The sequence below is a fragment of the Gnatocerus cornutus genome, chromosome 1 (assembly GCF_029298725.1).
Source record: "Gnatocerus cornutus isolate USDA-ARS CGAHR chromosome 1, icGnaCorn1.1, whole genome shotgun sequence".
Classification (NCBI taxonomy): Eukaryota; Metazoa; Arthropoda; class Insecta; order Coleoptera; family Tenebrionidae; genus Gnatocerus; species Gnatocerus cornutus.
In genome coordinates, this window is record NC_142233.1 from 19,060,162 (window position 1) to 19,082,396 (window position 22,235).

Below are 22,235 nucleotides of genomic sequence, written 5' to 3' on the forward strand. Positions count from 1 at the left end.
GCACGTTAAACAGATTCATATGCAAAAAACAGAAACCAATTTACTCAAGTAGTTTTCGAGTAATCGTGTTTGGAAAAATACATCGAATTTGCCTTATATTGAAATTTGTTCGAGATCTTAAAAAATAAAGATAAAGGCAAATATTTATCACCTAAACTATTCTAAAACAATTTAAAATCCTAATTCATCAGATATAAAGTTCAAAATTTTGAAATGATTGTCCTCAAAGCTACGTTCATTTTGAGTTTCAGTTTGAAAATTTAAGATTTTGTGTGTTTATGGAAAAGCTTCAGTTGTAAACTATCCCTTCGGCTACAGAATTGATTTATGGTACAATTGCGTCCAAAAATAATGCACCATGGTATGAATATAATATGCACCCAACAATACATTTTACCCCTAGAACTTTTGGGTTGGTCTGCTTGAGATCTGAGCGGTCAGTTTTTGTACGTACATACAAGGGTGCGTCAGACAACCAAATTTTATTTACAACTCACTTGAAAACTCATGCAGATTGAGTCGGCTAAACAACATGATTTGAAGACCATTGAAAGAAATTTTGAATCAATGTTTGTATTTTTAAGCAAAATGACCTCATTTCCAATATAAGTTGATTGCGATTAAATTAATCACGCATTTAATTAAGTTTGATTGCTGACTTGGATGGATGATGGAATCAAATATTAATTTTAATTAAAGATGTAATTTTTAATTTCTAATTTATTTCTTAAAATTCATTTTTCTTCACATAATACACTTTCATTGCTAAAACAGTAAATTTTAGAACAATTGATTTTTAATTCTGATCAATAGTAAGTAACTAATTATAGGCCGGTTTAATATTAATAATAATTGAAATTATGTCACTTATGTCACTTTAACGTAATGTTAAATATTTCATTTCATTCTAAATTGTTAGAGTAACAGTATCACTTTAGCAGGAAATTGTATAAAGGCACATTTAACAATCCTAGTGATGTTAAAAATTTGGCAACAATACTAGTGTTGGTAATTTTGCTAAACTGTTTACATGTTTTACTGATTATGGCCAACTAGCATTAATAATTTTTGAAGCGTCAATTTATACATTTTCCCGAGTTTTAGTTTTTCAAACATAGTTTTTCAGATGTAAAAACCCCAATAACCTTATTTGGTTTTGTGAAAATCTTTGATCAAAATTAAGGATTTAATTTTGTTTCGGTAAACAGGGTGTAAAGTCCGTTTTTTTATTAAAAAAACCACCAACACCGCACTCTCCCAGCACTTTACAACCGGCAACATCGTCGATAGTGACTTTTTGGTAATAAAATCAAATAGGTTAGCTGCCTAATTGACAATTTGATCACACAAAACGGCCTTCCAGGCTGTGCCGAGTCTATTGAATCCTGATTTGCAATCCAACAGGGTGTAAAAGAAACACGTTTTTAACGGAAACACTGCCTAATTTTCAAAAATGTCAAAAAATTGACAAATATTTTCTCACCAAAAATCTTCCTAGGTAACGTTGTCGGGTGTAATGCAGGGGAAAATTGCGGTGTTGGTGGTGTTTTTTTTTTTAAAAAACGGACTTCATAATTTTTTTAATTATTTGTCTCTAGCTATAAAATATAGTTTTTTTTAACTTTGCCATAAAAATACATTTTCTGTCATTGTTTGGGACCTAAGAAACTCAAATTTTCTTCATTTTTTTCACTAGTAATTAACTTATGTTTCTACTAACTAGTAAGTGAAAAACAATGAGAGCAAGTGATTTGACATGTCAAAATTGACAATTATATTTTTATTTAATTTAAGGGAAATTTGGAAAATTTTATACCGCACTTTTAAACTAATCTAAATTTTAATCATTCTTCAACTCTATTATTACAAGTTAACATTAGATTAAAACAAAACTTAACTTCACACGTTGAGTAATCTACTATATGGCGCCACTTTTGAGTCAAAATAAGCGCTAAAATTAAAAAAAATATATGTAAATTAACCTAAAAACCTGTAATTTTTGACATTTTTGAAGTTCCAGACTTGACACATAGATGGCGCCACAGCCTGTCAAAGCACAGGGTAGAGTTTGTTTGAGTTGTAAGTAAGTACTTTAAAAGTCAAGATTGGAAACGCACTAAATAGTTGAGGCCACTATACTTTATATTAAGCTGTTCGCGATTTTATTGAAAGCAATATTAATATCATGTGAGCCACAAAATTTTTGTTTAGGGTAGGCCATGAAAGAGAAAAACATACAAGTCATGTCGGAGTGAAATTTTGTTTTTGATATAACCTCAATTTTTTGATGAAAATATGTAACATTACGAGGTGCTAATAATTTCTTTCGTGTACTATTTTGCCGCTTTGTTTTCATAGTGAATATAACTATCTTGAAAATATTTGTAATGATACTTACGTTAATGACGTTTCAGTTACGGTTTTGTGTCCAAGTTTTTGATTATCAAGTTTTAAACCACAACTAGAACAGTTTATTTCTCAAAATTTACTTTGCTGCATGTTTGAGGTTAACTGCAAATGTCAATTAAAAAATCGAAATCATAATTTGTAATAAGTGGCAAATTTTTTTGACATTTCATAGCCACCCTTGATGCTAGAAACATTTATAAACACTTTGTATTATGTGCAATATGACATAATAAGTTATTTTTGGCTTCCAAAGTCGTTAGAATCGTTAGCGTAGTCTGTTAAATACCTAATAAAAGTAATGTAATAACTTATGTCTAATATCTAATAACAATAACCAGCCCTGCATTATTTCTTCTTTTAAATTTAAAATAGGAACTATGTAGTTGTCGATATTAGGTAAAACGTTTTCTATTTTTGTTGATTTGGAAAAGTAAGCGTTTGCGTCATGAATTGCAACAAAATTGAACTGGATAACTGAGTTGTTGTTTCGGACATCCGACAGAAGTTAATTTTCCAGGAAAACCGGAAAACGTGATTTGATTAATACTGAATAGAGCACAAAAGAGATTGCATTTTTCTGTTAAAATCGATTTTTCATCAGGGGCTAGGTAACATGATCAAATAACATGGAAAAATACAGTTAAGCTTGCGTAAATCCCGTACTAAAGTTTTTTCATATTTTATTGTTTATTGGACGTTTATAATCATAATGACCATTGGTATAGTATATCCGGTGAGAGATTGAGTGACTTTGACAGTTGACATATGGGTTGGCAGCAAATTATGCTACGAAATACACTAAAAACATTAAATTCCTACGCGAACTGGGTTGACAGCAAGTGGGCTTATTTTGTTATTTTAAATTTCGCGCGTAAATTTAGTGACTTTTCTGTCATTCAATCTCTCCCTGTACGAACTATAAGTAAAGTCCGTTTTTTTTTTTAAAAACACTAACACCGCAATTTTCCCCTGCATTACAACTGGCAACGTTGCCTAGGGAGATTTTTGGTGAGAAAATAATTGTCAAATTTTTGACATTTCTGAAAATTACGCAGTGTTTCCTTTAAAAACGTTTCTTTTACACTTGTTGGATTGCAAATCAAAGGATTTAATAGTGAAAAGACTTGGCACCGTCTGAAAGGCCGTTTTGTGTAATCAAATTGTCAATTAGGCAACTAACCTATTTGATTTTATCACCAAAAAGTCACCATCGACGACGTTGCCGGTTGTAAAGTGGGAGAGAGTGCGGTGTTGGTGGTTTTTTAATAAAAAAACGGATTTTACCTAAATTATTATCTCAATTCAGACAATATTTCTATTTTTAAAGTCATATTAAAACATTTTTTTATACAGCGCCATCTTGTGTACGTTTTGTGCATCAACTACAAAATTGACAGAATTGAAAGATGATGAAATTTATAAATGTCAGATGTTCTCATGAATTTTGAAAAACCCAATTATTTAAATTAACGTTTTTCGGCCAAAAAGTTTAATACAATTCTTGTGCGTTAACCATTTTACGTCGTGCTTCAAACTGATTTCGCGCTGAAAAATGTAAGTTTCTGAATAATATTAATGAGCAAAAATTTTGTCAGATTTGACTGCCAAATGTGGTTGGTTGGCCAGCTGGTTTCCTATTTAAATTTGGTTTTTAAAAAAAAAAACAGACTTTATCTAACTTTCACGTTTAAATCTTTATAGATTACCTGTAAAAGTGGCTTTCTTGACAGTTGATAATAATTAGTCAAAGTGTCCTCTGTTTATGATTTACGACGTATTTAGATCACAACAGCAAATTTTGTTCTTCGCTGTTCGACTCGCTAACAGTGCAGTTTGGTAGGGAACAAGTTTTTACTTTCAGAATTGTTTTCCTGTTATGAAGACATATCCTACACTCAGCCCACGTCAAAGACAACTTGCTAATTAATTTTCACCAGATGAGACGTAAATTGCTTTGAGTTTTCAATAAATTACTGCTTTGGCTCATGGTTCCGGTCAATTTTGACACACTAAAGCTGTCAGTAAAATCCTGTATTACAATAAACTAAGAATTGAAGTTGTCATTTGTATGGCATTTTATATGTGACTTTATGTAATCAAAATTTTTATACTAAAAAACAAAGATAGAACAATAATTTTCCTTAAAAAAGTTAATTTTTAGGCGACCTTAACTAAAAACTGAATTTTCAGTTCTCAAATGTGGACGAAGAATGACTATTCTCTGACCGCTTTCTTTTTTGTCCGTACCAGGGTGGCGCCATCTATCGTTAATTTTTTAAATTACATTGTGATACCGACATTATCCCCAATTTTATAATAATTTGGGTAAAATCAAATCGATAAAACCGCTGTAAAGTGCAACAAAGACGTGGTGAATTATTGCAGATGAATATGTCTAGCAATGACGATAGTGCTGCAGCAACAACATCAAAAAGTATATCAAACCTACTTCATACATATTGTAAGTGAATATAAAATTTTCTAAAGGATCCATAAATATTTACAATTTCATGTTCAGTTGTTATACATGATTAGATCGATAAATAAAAAACAGAAATTAATTAACTTAATTTAATGATGTCGCCTAAAAATCTTGTGAGTATCACGGCCAAAAAGTGCCATTTTGTCCTCGTCTTCTTTCTGGCCTCGGCTGTCGGCTGTCGGCTCGGCCAAAAAAGAAACACTTTTTGGCCTTGGTACACAAATACTAATTGGTCTTCTTTAAAAAGTTGAAGCGCTTTAAAGTTGGTAACATTTAATTGATTTATTTAAATTATAAATTATAAAACTGCACCACTTTGTATAAAACCATTGGAAAGACTACTATCCCCAAAAATGTCAAAAAGTCTTATTATTATACTCTAGATTAATTATTTATTTTTTAATACTATCTTTGTAAGTCGAGCCTGTAGGTCGTCTAGTTGAATGAAAAGAAAGAATAAGAAATGAACCAAGAAGTGAGAAAAGAATTAGAAATCGAGGTAAAATATTGTGACAATACAATACATATAAATGTTTCTAGCATCAAGGGCGGCTCTGGAATTCCTGCCATGCACTATTTTGCCGCTTTGTTTTCATAGTGAATCTAACTATGCTTAACCACACTTAAAAGGTCATTCATGTTAACAACGTTTCAGTTACGATTTTGTGTCCAAATCTTTGATATTCAAGTTTCAAACCATATCTAAAACAGTTTTTTGTCAAAAATTGAGGTTAACTGCAAATGTCATTTGAAAAATTTAAACCCACATTTGTAATGGGCGGGAAATTTCTTTGACATTTCATAGCCACCCTTGATGCTAGAAACACCATCGAGATTCTTGATTTAAAAATCTTGATAACAGTTTTCAGGCATTCTTACAAGATTTTTACGTTTTTTTTGCACCAAAATGTCCTTTAGGTAACAAATTCATTTGAACGTAAAATGATTGCACAGAAATCGTTTATTTTGGCATTTTTGCATCAAACCTTGCCTCTTTAATCTATCATGCCTCGAAAAATTGAAGACATGGATTTTTTTAACATTTTTCTGGTGACCTATGACATTGTCCGATGATAGTTTTTCAATTTTTTGAAAATTTTTCAAATTTGATTGTGGTTTAGTTTTTTTTTATTTTGTTCCGTAGAAAAATAATAATTTTTATTTATTTTTTTATTGAATATCTCAAAAACCAGAAGTGATAAGAATGTTGTTTTTAGATTTAAATTTCTTGAAAAAAAAAAGTCTTCCAATTTAACCAATTTTATCAAGGCACTTTGTAATTTAGTGTAATTAGTGATCACTCATTATTTTGACTTTTTATCATTTATTCATAAAGTCCAGCTCATTGCTAAAAATAACTTATTAAAGTACAACTCATTGTTATTTATAACTCGAAATCTGTGTCTTTTGTGAAGTGGTTAACTTTTACACAATGGCAAAATTTTATTACAACCATATAGTCGTAGCTTAGTTGAAAAGTTCTATAAACTGCGATAGTTTTTTGCATGAATATGCAGAAGAAAAAATCTGAATCTGATTAATCCGGAAGCACCTGAAACAGAAGACTAGTAGCATTATTGATTGAAACGGTTTTTGTAAAACAGTCATAAAATAAACATAAAGTCACCATATGCGCAAGAATTTTATTTCACTGAAATGGGACAGTTGGTAACACTAAGGTACCTACCTAAGCGCTAGATGAAATAAAAAAAACTTGAATGGCCCTAACAAACATTATCTGCTTTGCAGAAGGTGACATCTTTTGAAATAAACATTATTAACTTGTTGCACGTATTTTACTTTTCAATCATTTCAATTTTCTTCTAGAAATTTATGTACGATATTGGGAAAAATTTCAATGCTTGCTGAACATAAAATCGATTTACATACATCCCCATATTGCCTGCATATTTCCCAAGATTTTTATTTCAACAACCACACATCACTCTCATCACAACCGTAGCATTTTAAACAAAGCGTGACTGTATGAAAACGTTTAGTGTCCATTTGATGATGCCATTTCTACCTATTTCCAGTTCCCGAGAACAAAAACTTTCAAATCTCGCATAATGTTTACAAAACTGAAAGCCCCGAGACTTTGAGAAGTGAAACGCTTGCAGAAATAGAATAGGTTTTATTTAGGTCTCATTGAATTATTACGTTTACTAAGCGATTCTTTTATTCGGTGGTGCCTATTTAAAAGGAAGCAGTTAAAGAAATAAACTAAGTGGTGCTGCTTTTAAAATAACTCAGTTAACAATCGCGTGCTGAGAAGTTTCGATCCACTATTAAAAAATATTTATGAGAATAAAGTGTGTAAGAATTTGCAATTCTAACACTAAAAGATTCCGGAGATTATAGTTTCAGTGTTATTACGTGTTTGGTAGATTCAAGTTTTGCACTTCATTCACCAGCCAGGTCAGTCATTTAAAATGCGAATTCAATTGAATTCGCAGCTCCAAACGAAAATGCAACGCGATGCATCCTAACCGAAATGCACAAAGGATATTTGAAAGAAAATTTGATTACTCGTAGATTTCACGTAATCCAGAATAGAGTAAAATTTTGTTTGAAAGACAGCTCAACAGTTTAGTGTTTTTACTGGGTTGACAAAATATTTTATTGGGAAATATATTTTCTGCAGTTCTGATGTTTAATATTTGGTAGAAATTTATCCTGTCACTATAGTGGATGCCTTTTTTATGTTTAATGCTCAGCAGCCTTAAAAGATTTGCAGGAATGTTCGTTCTGGTACAATAAATCTGCAATAGTCAACAATATAGCAGCAGAATCTCGAATATGCCATAAAATGATCTCTCAGGAAAAATTACAGCTGTCGTTGCTTTTTATAAAAATGAGCCGACTTTATGTGTTTGAAAGCTGTATTCAAATAAATAATGTGTCATTTAAGAACTACTTTTGAAGGAAAAATAATAATCCATGCAATGAAGGCGTTCCTTCTTTAATAATTTGTTTTGCTTAGAAACAGAAATCAATGTCTATGTGTTTTAATCGGAGTTGATAATGAAAGGTTACGTAATTGTGTAATTCAGGTAGAAATTAATGAAAAGTAAAATAAATATTGAGAATAAATATTTACATAGATTTTAAATAAGCTAAATTTATATCCAGTAGTCAGATAGACAAAAAAATTTAAATAGAATAGAACAATAATACAATAATACTGAAATTTAGGTGCCGTGTCTAGTTAAATTCGTAGACAGAAATAAAGGCATTTTACAGTGTGAAAATAAAATCTACTTTGGAATGATTCTATTTAGTGTAAAATCTGATGTTTTCATTGCAAAGAAAAATTCGTGCGAGTAAACGCATAAATACATGTGTAGTTATTTACTACTAGGATTTACAGCTTTTACGGCAGTGTTTGCCGCGGCATTTGCTAAAGAGCCGTAACAGTTATTTATGTATTAAGGGCATAATGTGGATGTTTATGTTCGAGGGCAACTAGATTACAAGGTCGAGGGCCTTCGGCCGACATACATAAACATCAAGTTATGCCCGTGGTACATACAACGTTTTATGTCTTACCAATAAATTTTGATTTTTCAAAAATAAATAATTTCTCCACAAATACAAATTTCTGTTCTTGAATCTACATAAAGACTATAAAAAATACTTCACATGTCGTTTTGTGTTAGTTTAAAGATTTAATCATTTTAATTACTAATGGCTTTATATACAATTTCTGATTTCTACACTGTTTATTTGCGCTAATTGAAACCACAAAATACTATTGCAGTTGATTATATTTAATTATTATTAGTTAATTCGTTAATTACTAGGAACTATATTATTAGCATTATTTTTATTATTGTTAAAATAATCTAGTGTCATGTCAATGAAATTAATCTTAGAACGCTTTGCAAAACAATTGAAAGCGTATCAAGATGGCAGGTGAAATTCCATCTAAAATTGTTGAAAACGCTGCAAAAGCCACTGAAAGTTTCTTGCCAACAAAATCTAAAGATTTATACGATAACGAATACGAAAAAGTCACAACTTGGATAACTCATTTGACATAACCTCAAAAAACACGCGCGCACTGTGGAGCATGGCTATGCAACGCAGCGAACTGCAAAGCATGAATGTGTTACAGCCTCAAAACGGAGAATTAAGGACAAAACATTACAACCAGTTTATTTATTCAGGTACCTTTTGAATTTGACTGTTTGATGATAATTAAGTTTAAATGCAATTTGAATCTGGCGGGCAAAGAAAGCAAGTCGATTCGTAGCCAGTCGCTGTTTGTTGTGAGGTTGTTATGGCACCTTTATGCCCTAGAGCGTAATTGTACCTCTAACGTACCGCAAATCCGAGCCATAAGGAGCCAATAATTAAAGAACTGTCACATCTGACGTTTATAAATTTCATCATCTGTCAATTCTGTTAATTTTGTAGTTGGTGCACAAAAAGTTCACAAGATGGCGCTGTATAAAAACGTTTTAATATTACTTTAGAAATAGAAATATTGTCTTAATTGAGATAATAATTTAGGTAGATTCCACTTTGGTGATCAATCTTCATTATGGCAAAGTGATTTTAATTTATAAACGCATTTGAAGAGCAGACGATTTGGGCACTTTTTACAGCACGGCGTGTGTAAACGTCCAAGGCGCTTGTAAATCTAGTGTTTCCGAAAATGTCAATTGAATGTTAATTTGACGTTTACAATTCATGAGGCCAAAAAATACTAAACAGTGCCAGAATTATAAAAAGTTTGTCGGCCGATAAACCATACAAAACATAATTCAAATGTTGATCTGACAGTGCTTTGACAATGTCACTTGCAAATTTTCAAATTTTCAAATCTTTTAATTGATGGCGCCATAATAAAAAAATATTTTGATTTTAAATGTGTAAAAATATTTTAACAATTAAAAAGTTTGTGTCTCTAATCCTACTTTGGTGGATAATCCTTGTTGTATTAAAAGGGTTGCTTTCTTTTTTAATGCCACTGACACAGTGTTTCTATTGCACGAATAAGTGAAGATGTGCAGTAGAAAACTCCAGTGTAAAATTAGTATGGGATGTCCGTTTCTGCACTCGCCTTTGGCTCGTGCACAAATGTTTATACTCGTGGAAAATGAGTACTATTCTATCTTTGTTGCACAATGTACTATTATCGCAAAAATTTCGAACGCGATAAAATGATTTGTTATGACTTTTTATGATCAAAACAAACCCCTGAACTATTTAATTTCGGGACATAAGACGTGTGTAATCATTGAAACATTGAACCGATTTTAATTTGAACCTACAGTTCTAGATTCAATGACGCAGTTCGTTTATGCCAAAACACTTTCATCTTTATCGGTTTCATAGTCTGTAATAAACGAGCGAATTTTTATTACCGCATTGCTTAATTTCGTTTTACAGCGTCTTAAAAACCTTTGGGAATTGAACGTCTTTATTATCTATCCAGTCTATAGGTGTGTCTTTACGATTGTGTAATAGTGGCAGTGGTAGTTATTTTTCACTTATTAAAAAAGATATTAAAATAGCAAAATTTTAGTGTTGTACCTGTACCTATTTATATTTTGCCCACTCAGTTTTTAACTACCTTTTAATGGCTTTCGGTGATTAATAAATTAAGTTTTCCTGTTCTAGTTACGTCTTTGAAAAGACCAAAATAAGTTTTTACTCGCGTAATTTTGATTTTTGTTGCTTTGTCAGAACTTACTAAAGTACTAGAAAGAAAACTATTGGTCATTTCTTGCATTGAACCGACGCGTAAGTTTGGAGAAGAAATAAACATCTATACTGTGTGATTATGAATGATGAACTCCAAGATAACTGGTTTGCCTTTGACGTGCAACAAATTTAACAATGAATTCAGAAGGACTGATTGTAGGCTATGAACTGTGACAGATCCATCAATTTGACGTTTTCAAAATTATAAGTAGTTTGAAGTTTCAAACACAACGCAAAAACTATCAGCAGGAGTGAATAGCAGGCCCATGGAATACTCTAGAAACCAAGAACTCGACTTGACTTTTATGCCGCGAATATACTTTTGTTAGACGTTTGAGGCTAGAAGCGGAGAATCTCGAAACTTGGCAAGTATTTAGAAATTATGGTTGTAGACATTTAGCAAATTATATGGCCCTAGGAGTGATTAGATTACGATTTCGAATACCAGAGAACAGACGGCACTTTCATTGAAAATGGCTGAATTAGGAAACAAACAGGTCAAAATCTTATCAAACGATAAATCCAGTTCTAGAAATAAAAAAAACACCAATTTTTTCTGGAGATTTCTTCAGGATTATTCTTTAGTTTAAGGGATCCTTCACAGGATTAAACACATAATTAACTAATTTTAAACCAAAAACTAGTTTGCATATTGGGAAAGCCATGGATATACAAAAGAAAGCAATTGAATTTCATTAATCTGTTAAAAATTCATTTATGCAATTTTTTATTATTATGTAGTTATAGTTCACACTAGTTGTAACAGTGAAATTAAATTGTTTATCGAAACATGAACATTAAGATGTATCTAAAACGTTGAGTAACAACTGATCCAAACTTACTCAAATTGATGATAAACGCAAGTATATTATTTGAGGAAACTAAAGAAAAAAATCCATGTATTGGAATAAAATTTTCGTTGCCACCAATTTTTTTAAGATCCTGTTATTTCTTTATCTTTATGCGATTTTAACCACATTTGTGGAGATTATCACTCTTGACTGCCTTATTAAGAGTGTCGATTTGGAAAAATTTAGACCAAAAAAGAGAATTTTTACAAATTTTGATTCTGAGGAGCAAAGAAAAAGTTTTGTTTTTTGACGAAAAAAAATGCTTAACGACCTGTAAGTTCTTCATTTTTAATGCCACTATAACCAAATTTGTGGAGTTTATAAGTCTTGACTGTCTTAGTAAGAGTAGCGATTTAGGAAAATTTTGACCAAAAAAGAGAGTATTTAGAAATTTTTATTTAAACAACTGTGAAAATATCAATTTTTTTCAACACTGTAATTTCGTTATTTTTAGTGCGACGGGAACGAAATTTATGCATGTTGTTTCTTTTGTTTGTTTTAGTAATATCACTAATTTGCAAAAATTTAGATCAAAAAGTCGAATTTTTAGAAATTTTCGTTTTAAAACCAAAAAAATGCCACCAATTTTTTTTAAGATTCTGTAATTTTCTTTTTTTATGGGATTTTAACGAAATTTGTAGAGATTATCACTCTTGACTGTGTTATTTACAGTCCCGGTTTACAAAAATTTAGAGCGAAAAGGAGAACTTGTAGACATTTTTATTTCCAGCAGCTAAAAAAAATTCAAAAAAACTTGAACGCGCTTTAATTTCGACATTTTTGGTGTCTCAAGAACGAAATTTGTGGGAGTTTTTTATGGTTAAATAGCCTATAAAAGTTGCTGAATTTAGATTAATTTTAATATATCTTTGTTAGCAATTATTTCTAATAATTTTTTTGGAAAAACATTGTTAATGTTTGAAAGTTTTTATTACTAAGTGGGACTTAAGTCCAGATAATCTAATTTTTCTTAGAACCATAAGGAACCAAGTGTAAAAATATGCCTAAAGAATTATTTTTGGATCAAAGGTTACGACTATTACGCACGATTTTAAATAAATAGTCATCAATAACTCGCAATTTGCTCTTAAATTACATATTTGAAAAGAGATTAATAACACCACCGCGATTTTTTAGAATATCTGTTTTGTTAATTTTCTCGAAACTATAATTTATGGAGATAAACCCTTATGCTTCTGAGATACCAAAATAATTCATAATATTACTACACTTATTTCATAAGGCGAGTATTGTAGCACGAATGAGTGCTACAAATCGTCTTATGAAATGAGTGTAATATACTATTTTTTCTACTTTGCATTGTAAATAAATTTAAAAAATGCATTTAAAAGAAATTATTTTCGACTAGGGATTTTTGACAAGTTCGGTTGGTGACAAAACATGTAATGACATTTGTCTAACAAAATTTAAATTCAAATAATTACTGACGTTTTCTGGTTAATTTTGCAAAATTAAGTATTACAATGTTTGCCTTTCTTCTGGTTCATTGTTCCTAAATCCACATTTTCGTGATAGCATTGCTACCTTCGTATTTAATACATGTTTCGATAAAGCTTTGTATTTACTACAAATATTAAGTAATTCATAAAAAACTCGATCGTTAACAAGTAACGTTCTCGTTCATTATAAATTACTTAATATCCTTCATAAATAAACAGCTATAAATTAAATATAGAATTAGATAAGATTAAAAATTTGTGAGTTGCCGATAAATAAAAATAAATGCTGATTTTCTAGATCTAATAACATTAAAATTTGAGTTAGTAAATACGTAGATCTATCTTAATAATAATAAAAATCATCTGTTATACTGTACTATAAAGTTATCATTTCTGCATTGTTTAAATAAAAGGACGATAAGAGAAAAAGCAATAAATAGATAAGATCTAAGCGAGCATGTGCAACGGACCAGTTGATAAAATAAACATTTCTATTACTAATAATAATTAACAAATTACTAAACAATTGCCACGCAAATTGTCGATAAGTGTTTAAAAAAATCTTAAAAAAAACGATGTTGAACTAAGAGCACAATTACATCGATCTCCAATACATCGGAGAAAACATCGATTTTGAAAAATGGTAAATAAAAAACTCAATATAGCATAGTTTATTGTGCAAAACTAAAATAAATAAAATTCTTAATAAAGCAACAAAATAATAAGCAAATACGAAAAAAACAAAAATAAATAAAAACCTTATGTAATAAACAAAATAATAAGTAAATAAATTATAAAAAAATAACAAATTCAAGATTAATAAGAATGAACAAAATTCTAAAATATAACTCCCTTAAATTAAATTCCAGTCTTCTTTATAAATATCACCAAAATCAAGAGTGTAAAATAAAATACATACATCGAAATCGCAATTATCGATTTTTAATGTATTAAAAAGTAAATTAAAAATCGATGTTTTTTTGGCAAAATCGATATTAATAAAAAATCGATATAAAAGTCCCAGATTTACTTCTCATAGACTTATTCTTGGAATAGGTTTTTGTATTTTAAAGAATTAGTTTTAACAAAGTGAAAATATGGGCATAAATAATAGAAGAACGACATTTTAATTTAGTGCACACTTTGTTCATAATGTTGTAAAATTGTTTAAACATTAAAAAAGTATGTCATTACGTAATCTACATTCGCGAGTTATTAATAATCAAAGACATTCTCCACACCTTCGATAGCTCAGTTGGTAGAGCGGTGGACTGTAGAGGCAATAATCGTAGTCATCCATAGGTCGCTGGTTCAAATCCGGCTCGAAGGAATCTTTTTTGCGAATTTTTTCCAGCTCACATCTTTAATGTAAACACTTTTAATCGCAAAATCATAACAACCATGTTATCATTTTAATATCCTTCAATGTCGTGTGATTCACATTTTGTGCTATACATTGAATTTCCTCGATTTTCATCACTTCGGTTTATTTTTTTACAAAACATCCCGTGCGTTTATAGTTACGATTAGCAACACGCAATTATCATGATTAGTAGCAACAGTTAATTAACTGTGCTTACGAAAATAGCATGACGAGCGTGTTTGTTGCAGACTCGCCTTTAAGTCGTGCCTGTGGTGGCGGCGACACCAGCTCACCGAGTGGCTCCCCTAGACCCCGTGCACCAACCCCCAGCGCCGTGGCTGGCCTTGACCTTATTCCCGTGAGTATAATCCATTCGGAACATGTGTGGTCTCTAACCAAAAAAGTAATTCACAGGTAGGGAACTAACTGTGGGAATAAAATTAAATAATTGATATCAAGGAGAAATAATTTTCGCTATAAAAACTCTTTTATTTTGAGTGATTTATGTAAAATACCTAACATAACATAAATTCCTAATAGTTGATTTTTTACTGGTTTGTACTTCCATCTAGAGGAAACATCTTCCTCTGCAATCATATCTTTGTACAGTTTACCAAACGCTCTAGTGCGGTTATGGCTTTGACTTTTTAAATCGTTTACAGCCATCTTACCGCAAACTCCCATAAACATAATAACGCTCAAGTAGTTGGGTCTCATCTGCCTTGAAATGAACCGTAATAAATATTTTAACCCAGCTGGTCAGTTTTACCAATCGAAACAATGAAATTTCTCAAAATACGACTTGAAAACTATAACAAGATAGCCAATTATTCTGTTTCATTTAATCAATTGCTCACAAAAAGGCACAGGTAATAAAATAACAAACAGAATGTTTTTTCAAAATAACAAAATCATCATTTTAAGAATTTTTTTCTGTATTCATATGATTAAGAATAATAATAAGTGTAATTGTACCTAAAGTTTCAAATAACTGCTCTATCAGAATGATAAACGCTAGCTACTTTGAGGAATTTCATTGTTTCGATTTGTAAGACTGACCAGCTGGGTAAAAATATTTATTACCACTTGAGGGTTATTATGTTTGTGACTTAAAAAGTCAAAGCCATAACCGCACTAGAGCGTTTGGTAAACTGTACTTCATAAATTTTAGGCTAGTGTCTGCACCCGCATGTAACCAATTAGCACAATTATCTTCGATCCATTTTCTAATGTAAGTGTTTCATTTTAGTTGAGCTCCAACGATGAAATCACCAGGAGACGAGAAGCAGCCCTGCGCCAACATTCCTTCTTCCAGTTGCGAGTACATTTGCGTAAAGGAAATGGATTGGCAGCCATGGATAAAAACGGTAATTTTGCTTTTAGATGTTTTTAAGTTGTTGACGAGTAAGATTAAGCCGAGAGACGCACTTTCAAGTTTTTGTTGCGACCACAGGCTTCAAAGTGAGAAAAGTTTCAAACGATATATGGCGCGTTTGCTAAAAGAAGTGAAAATCCTTTGTTTGCTGGGTCTTGTCTATTGGTCACTTTCATAAGGGTTATTTAGGTAAAGTAAAAAGGGCGGAAATTACTCTAAAAAATAGGCGTGGATATGAAGGATACTTTACAGAGTTTGTTGAACAAATTTCTAACCCTCAGAACTTCAATTAAATTAAATAAATAAGAATTACGATAATAGAAGCACTGAAATATGTATCTATACTAGAGCTCATTACTATCGGTCCAATCATTAAAAAGTTAAGTTGGCAGCAGCCCCTAGCGATTTTCATCCGTAACAGTTGGCAACAAAAGCGTTTGACCTTGACGCAAGTGTGGCATGCGTGTCTTGCACAACACTGCCAAAACTTGTTAAGTTTCTATTAAAGACTTCCTGTTGCAACAAATGTTAATTATTTATTTATTAATACACTCAACTTTGACAACGTGTTAACCTCAAAAATCGCTGCAATCAATTTTCCCCTAATTTTCTCCCTAAAGATTTGAAAGCCTGATTTACACTCAAAAAGTTTTGAAAATTTACACAGGAGAGCGGACTGATAGCAATGAGCTGGACTTTATGTACTAACAGAGACATTTAAAATTCCTAGAATCAATGAATTTCCGTATTTATGTATGCGTATCTTGACTTTGTTAATACAAATACAATTTATTAAATAATAATCTCATACATACAGCCGCAGACACAAAATGTTTTCTGACGTTTCAAAAATTTGAGTGTATTCTGTGCATTACTGTGATTGTCATTACTGACGTTTAAAACATCAAAGTATTGACAAGTTGTCAATTAAAAATTATCATGATTAAAGTATTTAAAGCTGACAAAATTAAAATAGTTTCTTTAGTAGGTACAGAGCGGTATGATCAACAGGCAGGTCCTTGCAATATTGGAAAACCAAAAATTCGGTCTATTTTGAAATTAAAAAATTAAAACTGTCAAAACTGACAATGCAAAAAATTAGGGTGACAAATTCAAAGTGGGGTTTTACACCGTGCGACAATTAGATGACATTGACGTCTAAGATTTTTTTGTTCTCGACTGTATATAATAAATCCGGTGAGAGATTGGGAGATTTTGACATTTGGCATATAGGTTGGCAGCAAATTATGCTACCAAATACACTAAAAACCCTAAATTCCTTCGCGAACTGGGTTGACAGTAAGTGGGCTTATTTTGTTATTTCAAATTTCGCGCGTTTTCTGTCATTCAATCTCTCACTGTACGAACTATATAAGCCAAGTTAGTAAAGTCCGTTTTTTTATTAAAAAACCACCAACCGGCAATCTTCCCCTGCATTACAACCGGCAACGTTGCCTAGGGAGATTTTTGGTGAGAAAATAATTGACAAATTGTTGACATTTCTGAAAATTAGGCAGTATTTTCCTTAAAAACGTTTCTTTTACAGCCTGTTGGATTGCAAATCAAAGGATTTAATAGTGAAAAGACTCGGCACAGCCTGAAAGGCCGTTTTGTGTAATCAAATTGTCAATTATTTGATTTTATCACCAAAAAGTCACCATCGACAACGTTGCCGGTTGTAAAGTGCTAGGAGAGTGCGGTTTTAAAAAAAAACGGACTTTATGTACATTGGCTTTCAATAAATTCGCCTACACTTTAAATATCAAGTAGCAGCTTTTTGATAATTTTTTGGCTATTTGGGTGTGGGTTTTCTAATATCCATTCACAAAACATAAAAGTTACTATGGTTGGCGATAAAAAATAACCCTAAACGGAACAGTTGGTGAGATTGGTAACCAAATGGACATTTGACAATTATGATGTCAAAATTTGGACTCACTCTGCAAGAAACCATAAGAAATAAAGTGCAGCTCATTGCTATCAGTCCACTTTCTAGTGTAAATTTTCGAAAATTTGTTGGTTTAAATCAGTCTTTCAATTCCTTAGGGAGAAAATTAGGGGAACATTTAATGTAGCGATTTTTGAGGTTAACAAGTTGTCAAAGTTGAGTGTATTAATCAATAACTAATTAAAAATTTGTTGCAAAAGAAAGATTTTAATAGAGATTTAACAAGTTTTGGCAACGTTGTGAAAAACGATTAGCTTCTACGCATGTCACAGTTGCGTCAAGGTCAAACACATTTGCTGCCAATTGTTACCGACTAAAATCACTAAGGGTTGCTGCCAACTTAACTTTTTAATGAGTGGACCGATAGTAATGAGCTCTGGTATTGATAATTTGGGAAGTTTAAACAAGACACTAATAAGAAGTTCTTTAAAGTAAACTAAAATTAAACAATCTGAACTGACATTGACAACAAAGTTCAAAGTACAGTCCCATGAAATGATGATTAAAAAGTACACTCTGATTTTACAGAAATCAAAGGTAACTTGATTTTTATGTTTTGTGAATGGATATTAGAATTAGGTTATGTCAAATTGACAAATGCTGTCACAATCATTCTTGGTATTTTGATTAATTTTTGAATCTGATGTCAGTGTCAAGATGAAGACAAATTTAATCTAGCAAAAAATTAGTGTACGCAAATTTATTGAAATCCAGTGTAAAGTCCGTTTTTTTTTTAAACCACCAACACCGCAATACTTTTAGTTCTCTTATACAAGGTGTTTATAAATGTTTCTAGCATCAAGGCTCTGGAATTCCTGCCGTGCACTATTTTGCCGCTTTGTTTTCATAGTGAATATAACTATCTTGAAAATTATTTATAATAGAGTTAATGTTAACTTACGTCCATGACGTTCCAGTTACAGTTTTGTGTCCAAGTTTTTGATTTTCAGGTTTTAAACCACAATTAGACCCGTTTATTTCTCAAAATTTACTTTACTCCATGTTTGAGGTTAACTGAAAATGTCAGTTGAAAAATCGAAACCCACATTTGTAATGAGCGGCAAATTTATTTGACATTTCATAGCCACCCTTGATGGTAGAAACATTTATAAACACCTTGTAGATACCTAAAGTCCGTTTTTTTTTAAACCACCAACACCGCAATGTACCCCTGCATTACAACCGGCAACGTTGCCTAGGGAGATTTTTGGTGAGAAAATAATTGTCAAATTTTTGACATTTCTGAAAATTAGGCGTTTCCGTTAAAAACGTTTCTTTTACAGCCTGTTGGATTGAAAATCAAAGGATTTAATAGTGAAAAGACTCGGCACAGCCTGAAAGGCCGTTTTGTGTAATTAAATTGTCAGTTAGGCAACTAACCTATTTGATTTTATCACCAAAAAGTCACCATCGACGACGTTGCCGGTTGTACAGTGGTGGGAGAGTGCGGTGTTGGTGGTTTTTTAATAAAAAAAGGACTTTACATTATTTGACAGACAATATAAATAAGTATATAATAAATATGTAGTAGTCTAACTATTTGGCGAACACTAGCAATAATAATAAATTGGAAAACGACCCTGAAAACGTCAAGTAATGTATAAAAAATAAATTGCATTTTCATTCTCATTTGGAAGGAAAAAATTTATCGGATTTCATGCCTTAAATATTTATAAATCGTAACACATTTTCAACGTAAGCTCCATCCCTGAATAATCCAACAGCTGAAGGCACTTCAATTTTAATATTTATATCTGCTTTAGAGTGCTAAAACTCTCAAACGAAATCTGTTGCAATAATTGTTAGTTTCACAACTTGTTTATACGTTGAGTAAATTAGATTTGAAGTTTTGCCTTTGGCTTTTCCACTCAATTTTCCACTTGATGAGTTCGCATCTACATCGAATGATCGCTTCTCGCCTGCTTAAGAGGAATTAAACTTGGTAATCCAATCAAAACTGGGAAAGTGTACTTAATAGTCGTTAAAAGAGACACCAAGACATGAAAACCGGTTCAGTAAGGGAGTGAAATGCGCTGTGACCAAACGGATATGTTGTCTTATTACACTAGTCAACAAATTTTAGAAAAAACTTATACTGAAGCATACAAAAATCTTTTTCGAATTTGCCGCTTTAATAGGTCCATTAGAGTACTCAATCTATAAGAGAACTCAAAGTAGGAAATTTTGTTTTTAAAGAGTTGGCAGAACTAATTAGTCTGGCTGTCACCTGTTTCCTGTCAAGTTTTTGGTCAGTTTCACATTACGGATTTTACGATTCGTGTTTAATAAATTGCTGCGTGAATAAAAAATGTATCAATATAATTGAATTGTCCTTTGCGGCCAACAATATATGTACCTAAATATAATAGATGTGAATGCAGGTTGTGAGGTTAGGTTACGTTACGTCAGTGACTCAATAAATGTCAAATTTTAAATTGAATTTGAAAATCAAGTGCCTAGTTGTGGTTACAAAACCATTACCAATCGTGAAACACGAAAACTCTTAGAATTGGAAAATTCAATTTTTTTATTAAAAAAAAGGTTGCAAATTCGAAAAAATAGTTTACATTACTTCAGAATCTCTAAATCCGGACTTGATGGAGCAAAATGAACTTTAGATTTAGAATCTATTTTACAAATAATTTTCCGCTTTTCCAGTACAAACCTTGTTGACTAGTGTTATTAGTTTATTAGGTGAAAGAGAATGATGATACAGTGTGATTCACATAACTATAAGACCTTGACGAACTTTAAATGGAACCAGTAAGTACGTATTCATATGTAACTTGATTCAAAAGCATTAAGATATGTACATTTTGTGTAATTTTGACATCTCTTATCAAATTCATATAAATTTTAATGAATTTTTTGGATAAGAAATTGAGATAGGTAGACCATAATACAACAAAATTTCACAATGACTTAACATTAATAGTTATTTGTTTCACTAGGTTGATTAATGACGCACATTAACGTTCAATTTTTGAAAATGAATTTGTTGTTAATTTAGACATTAATAAACGGCCGTCGGAAAAGTTATTTTACTCACGAAGAGAAAATTATATTCCTATAATTCATAAAACTCCTGCAAAAGACAGCATTCTTTATAATAATACATAATTTAAAAAAAGTAGAGTCGTAAAGTACATTGCATGAAACGCCACTGTTATGTTTAATCAACCCCGTCAAATGTTCCAATATAAATCTCTCTCTTCTCGTGGAAACTTTTCCCGATAAAATGTCAGAATTACATAAACTTCACCTGCTGACTTAAGAAACAAAAAAGCATTTCCGACAGATGATAAATTCCACCATTTTCATCATTATCAATTAAAGTGAAATGTTTGGAACAGGAAGAAATAAAACGATTTTTTTATGAGCAGCTTTAAAGAAAAGCTTCTAAATTGTTATCCTGAGCTGGTGTTTATAGATCTTCGGCTCGTTTTCAAAATTTATAATCGTTAAGACTCTAATTATTTATTATATCCTTGATGCCGACATAATTTCGCTTAATAATGGTCTTATAAAATAGGGGATGGTGTTACACTTCAATTAATTTAAATTTACAATTAGAAACCCTTTGAAGGATCGATAAGCGTCAATGTGTAAAATTGGTGGATGCGGCGGACGAGTATACAGTTTCAATTATCCTGTCATAACATAATTGGGCACTATTATTTAATTATTATTATTAGAGAGCTAATATCTGTGTGGTTAGTTACCGTAAATATCTTTCAATGTTTTGATTTGAGATAATTGTTATTTCTGTTCTGGAATCAATAAACGAAACTTCAGTTAAGTTGTTTTTTTTTATTTCTTTTGTTGCAAAAAGAATTATGAAACCTTTAAAACACATTTTATGTTTTATTTTACACATTTTATTTGCGGACACCGACAAATTTCGGTTTAATTTTCGAAAACTGAAACAGACTACAACAGAACAACTTCATAATTTTATTCATTACTTAGCTACAAAATATTTTCATAAGTAATATATCGAGTGAGCTCGAAATTGTCGGAATTTTTTCCGACAGACGAGTAGTTTGTTTCGACGATCAATTGGCACGATTCAGCGAAGCGAAAAAAGTTTGCTGTGATTGGTTTATTTGAAAAAATTTATTTCGATGCTAAACGACGATTTCTCGCCGATTTTCGCCGTTTTCTGGCTTGGATTCGCAACGAAAAGCTCGAAATCTACAAAACCACCAATTTTTATTAAGATTCAACGGCTGAATTGCAAGAAAACAGCAGAAATCTGCACGAAATCATCAAAATTCTTAGAGAAATCCGCTTATTTTGATGCTAAACGACGATTTCTCGCCGATTTTCGCCGTTTTCTGGCTTGGATTCGCAAAGAAAAGCTCTAAATCTACAAAACCACCAATTTTTATTAAGATTCAACGGCTGAATTGCAAGAAAACAGCAGAAATCTGCACGAAATCATCAAAATTCTTAGAGAAATCCGCTTATTTTGATGCTAAACGACGATTTCTCGCCGATTTTCGCCGTTTTCTGGCTTGGATTCGCAAAGAAAAGCTCGAAATCTACAAAACCACCAATTTTTATTAAGATTCAACGGCTGAATTGCAAGAAAACAGCAGAAATCTGCACGAAATCATCAAAATTCTTAGAGAA

At 31.4% G+C, this 22,235-nt stretch overlaps 1 protein-coding gene and 1 non-coding gene across 8 annotated transcripts in view; both read left to right on the forward strand.

The window, feature by feature from the left end:
* Positions 1–22,235, forward strand: part of Mctp (multiple C2 domain and transmembrane region protein) — a 126,857-nt gene that overhangs the window by 68,445 nt on the left and 36,177 nt on the right. For all 7 annotated transcript variants that reach the window (XM_088049952.1, XM_088049951.1, XM_088049957.1 and 4 more), the window contains 2 exons: positions 14,526–14,635; positions 15,527–15,644. In XM_088049952.1, coding sequence (XP_087906078.1) covers positions 14,526–14,635; positions 15,527–15,644 — 228 coding nt within the window. The remainder of the gene's footprint in view (positions 1–14,525; positions 14,636–15,526; positions 15,645–22,235) is intronic.
* TRNAY-GUA (transfer RNA tyrosine (anticodon GUA)) lies at positions 14,155–14,244 on the forward strand. Its single transcript is given in 2 exon segments — positions 14,155–14,191; positions 14,209–14,244. It is a non-coding gene; the product is annotated as a tRNA-Tyr (tRNA).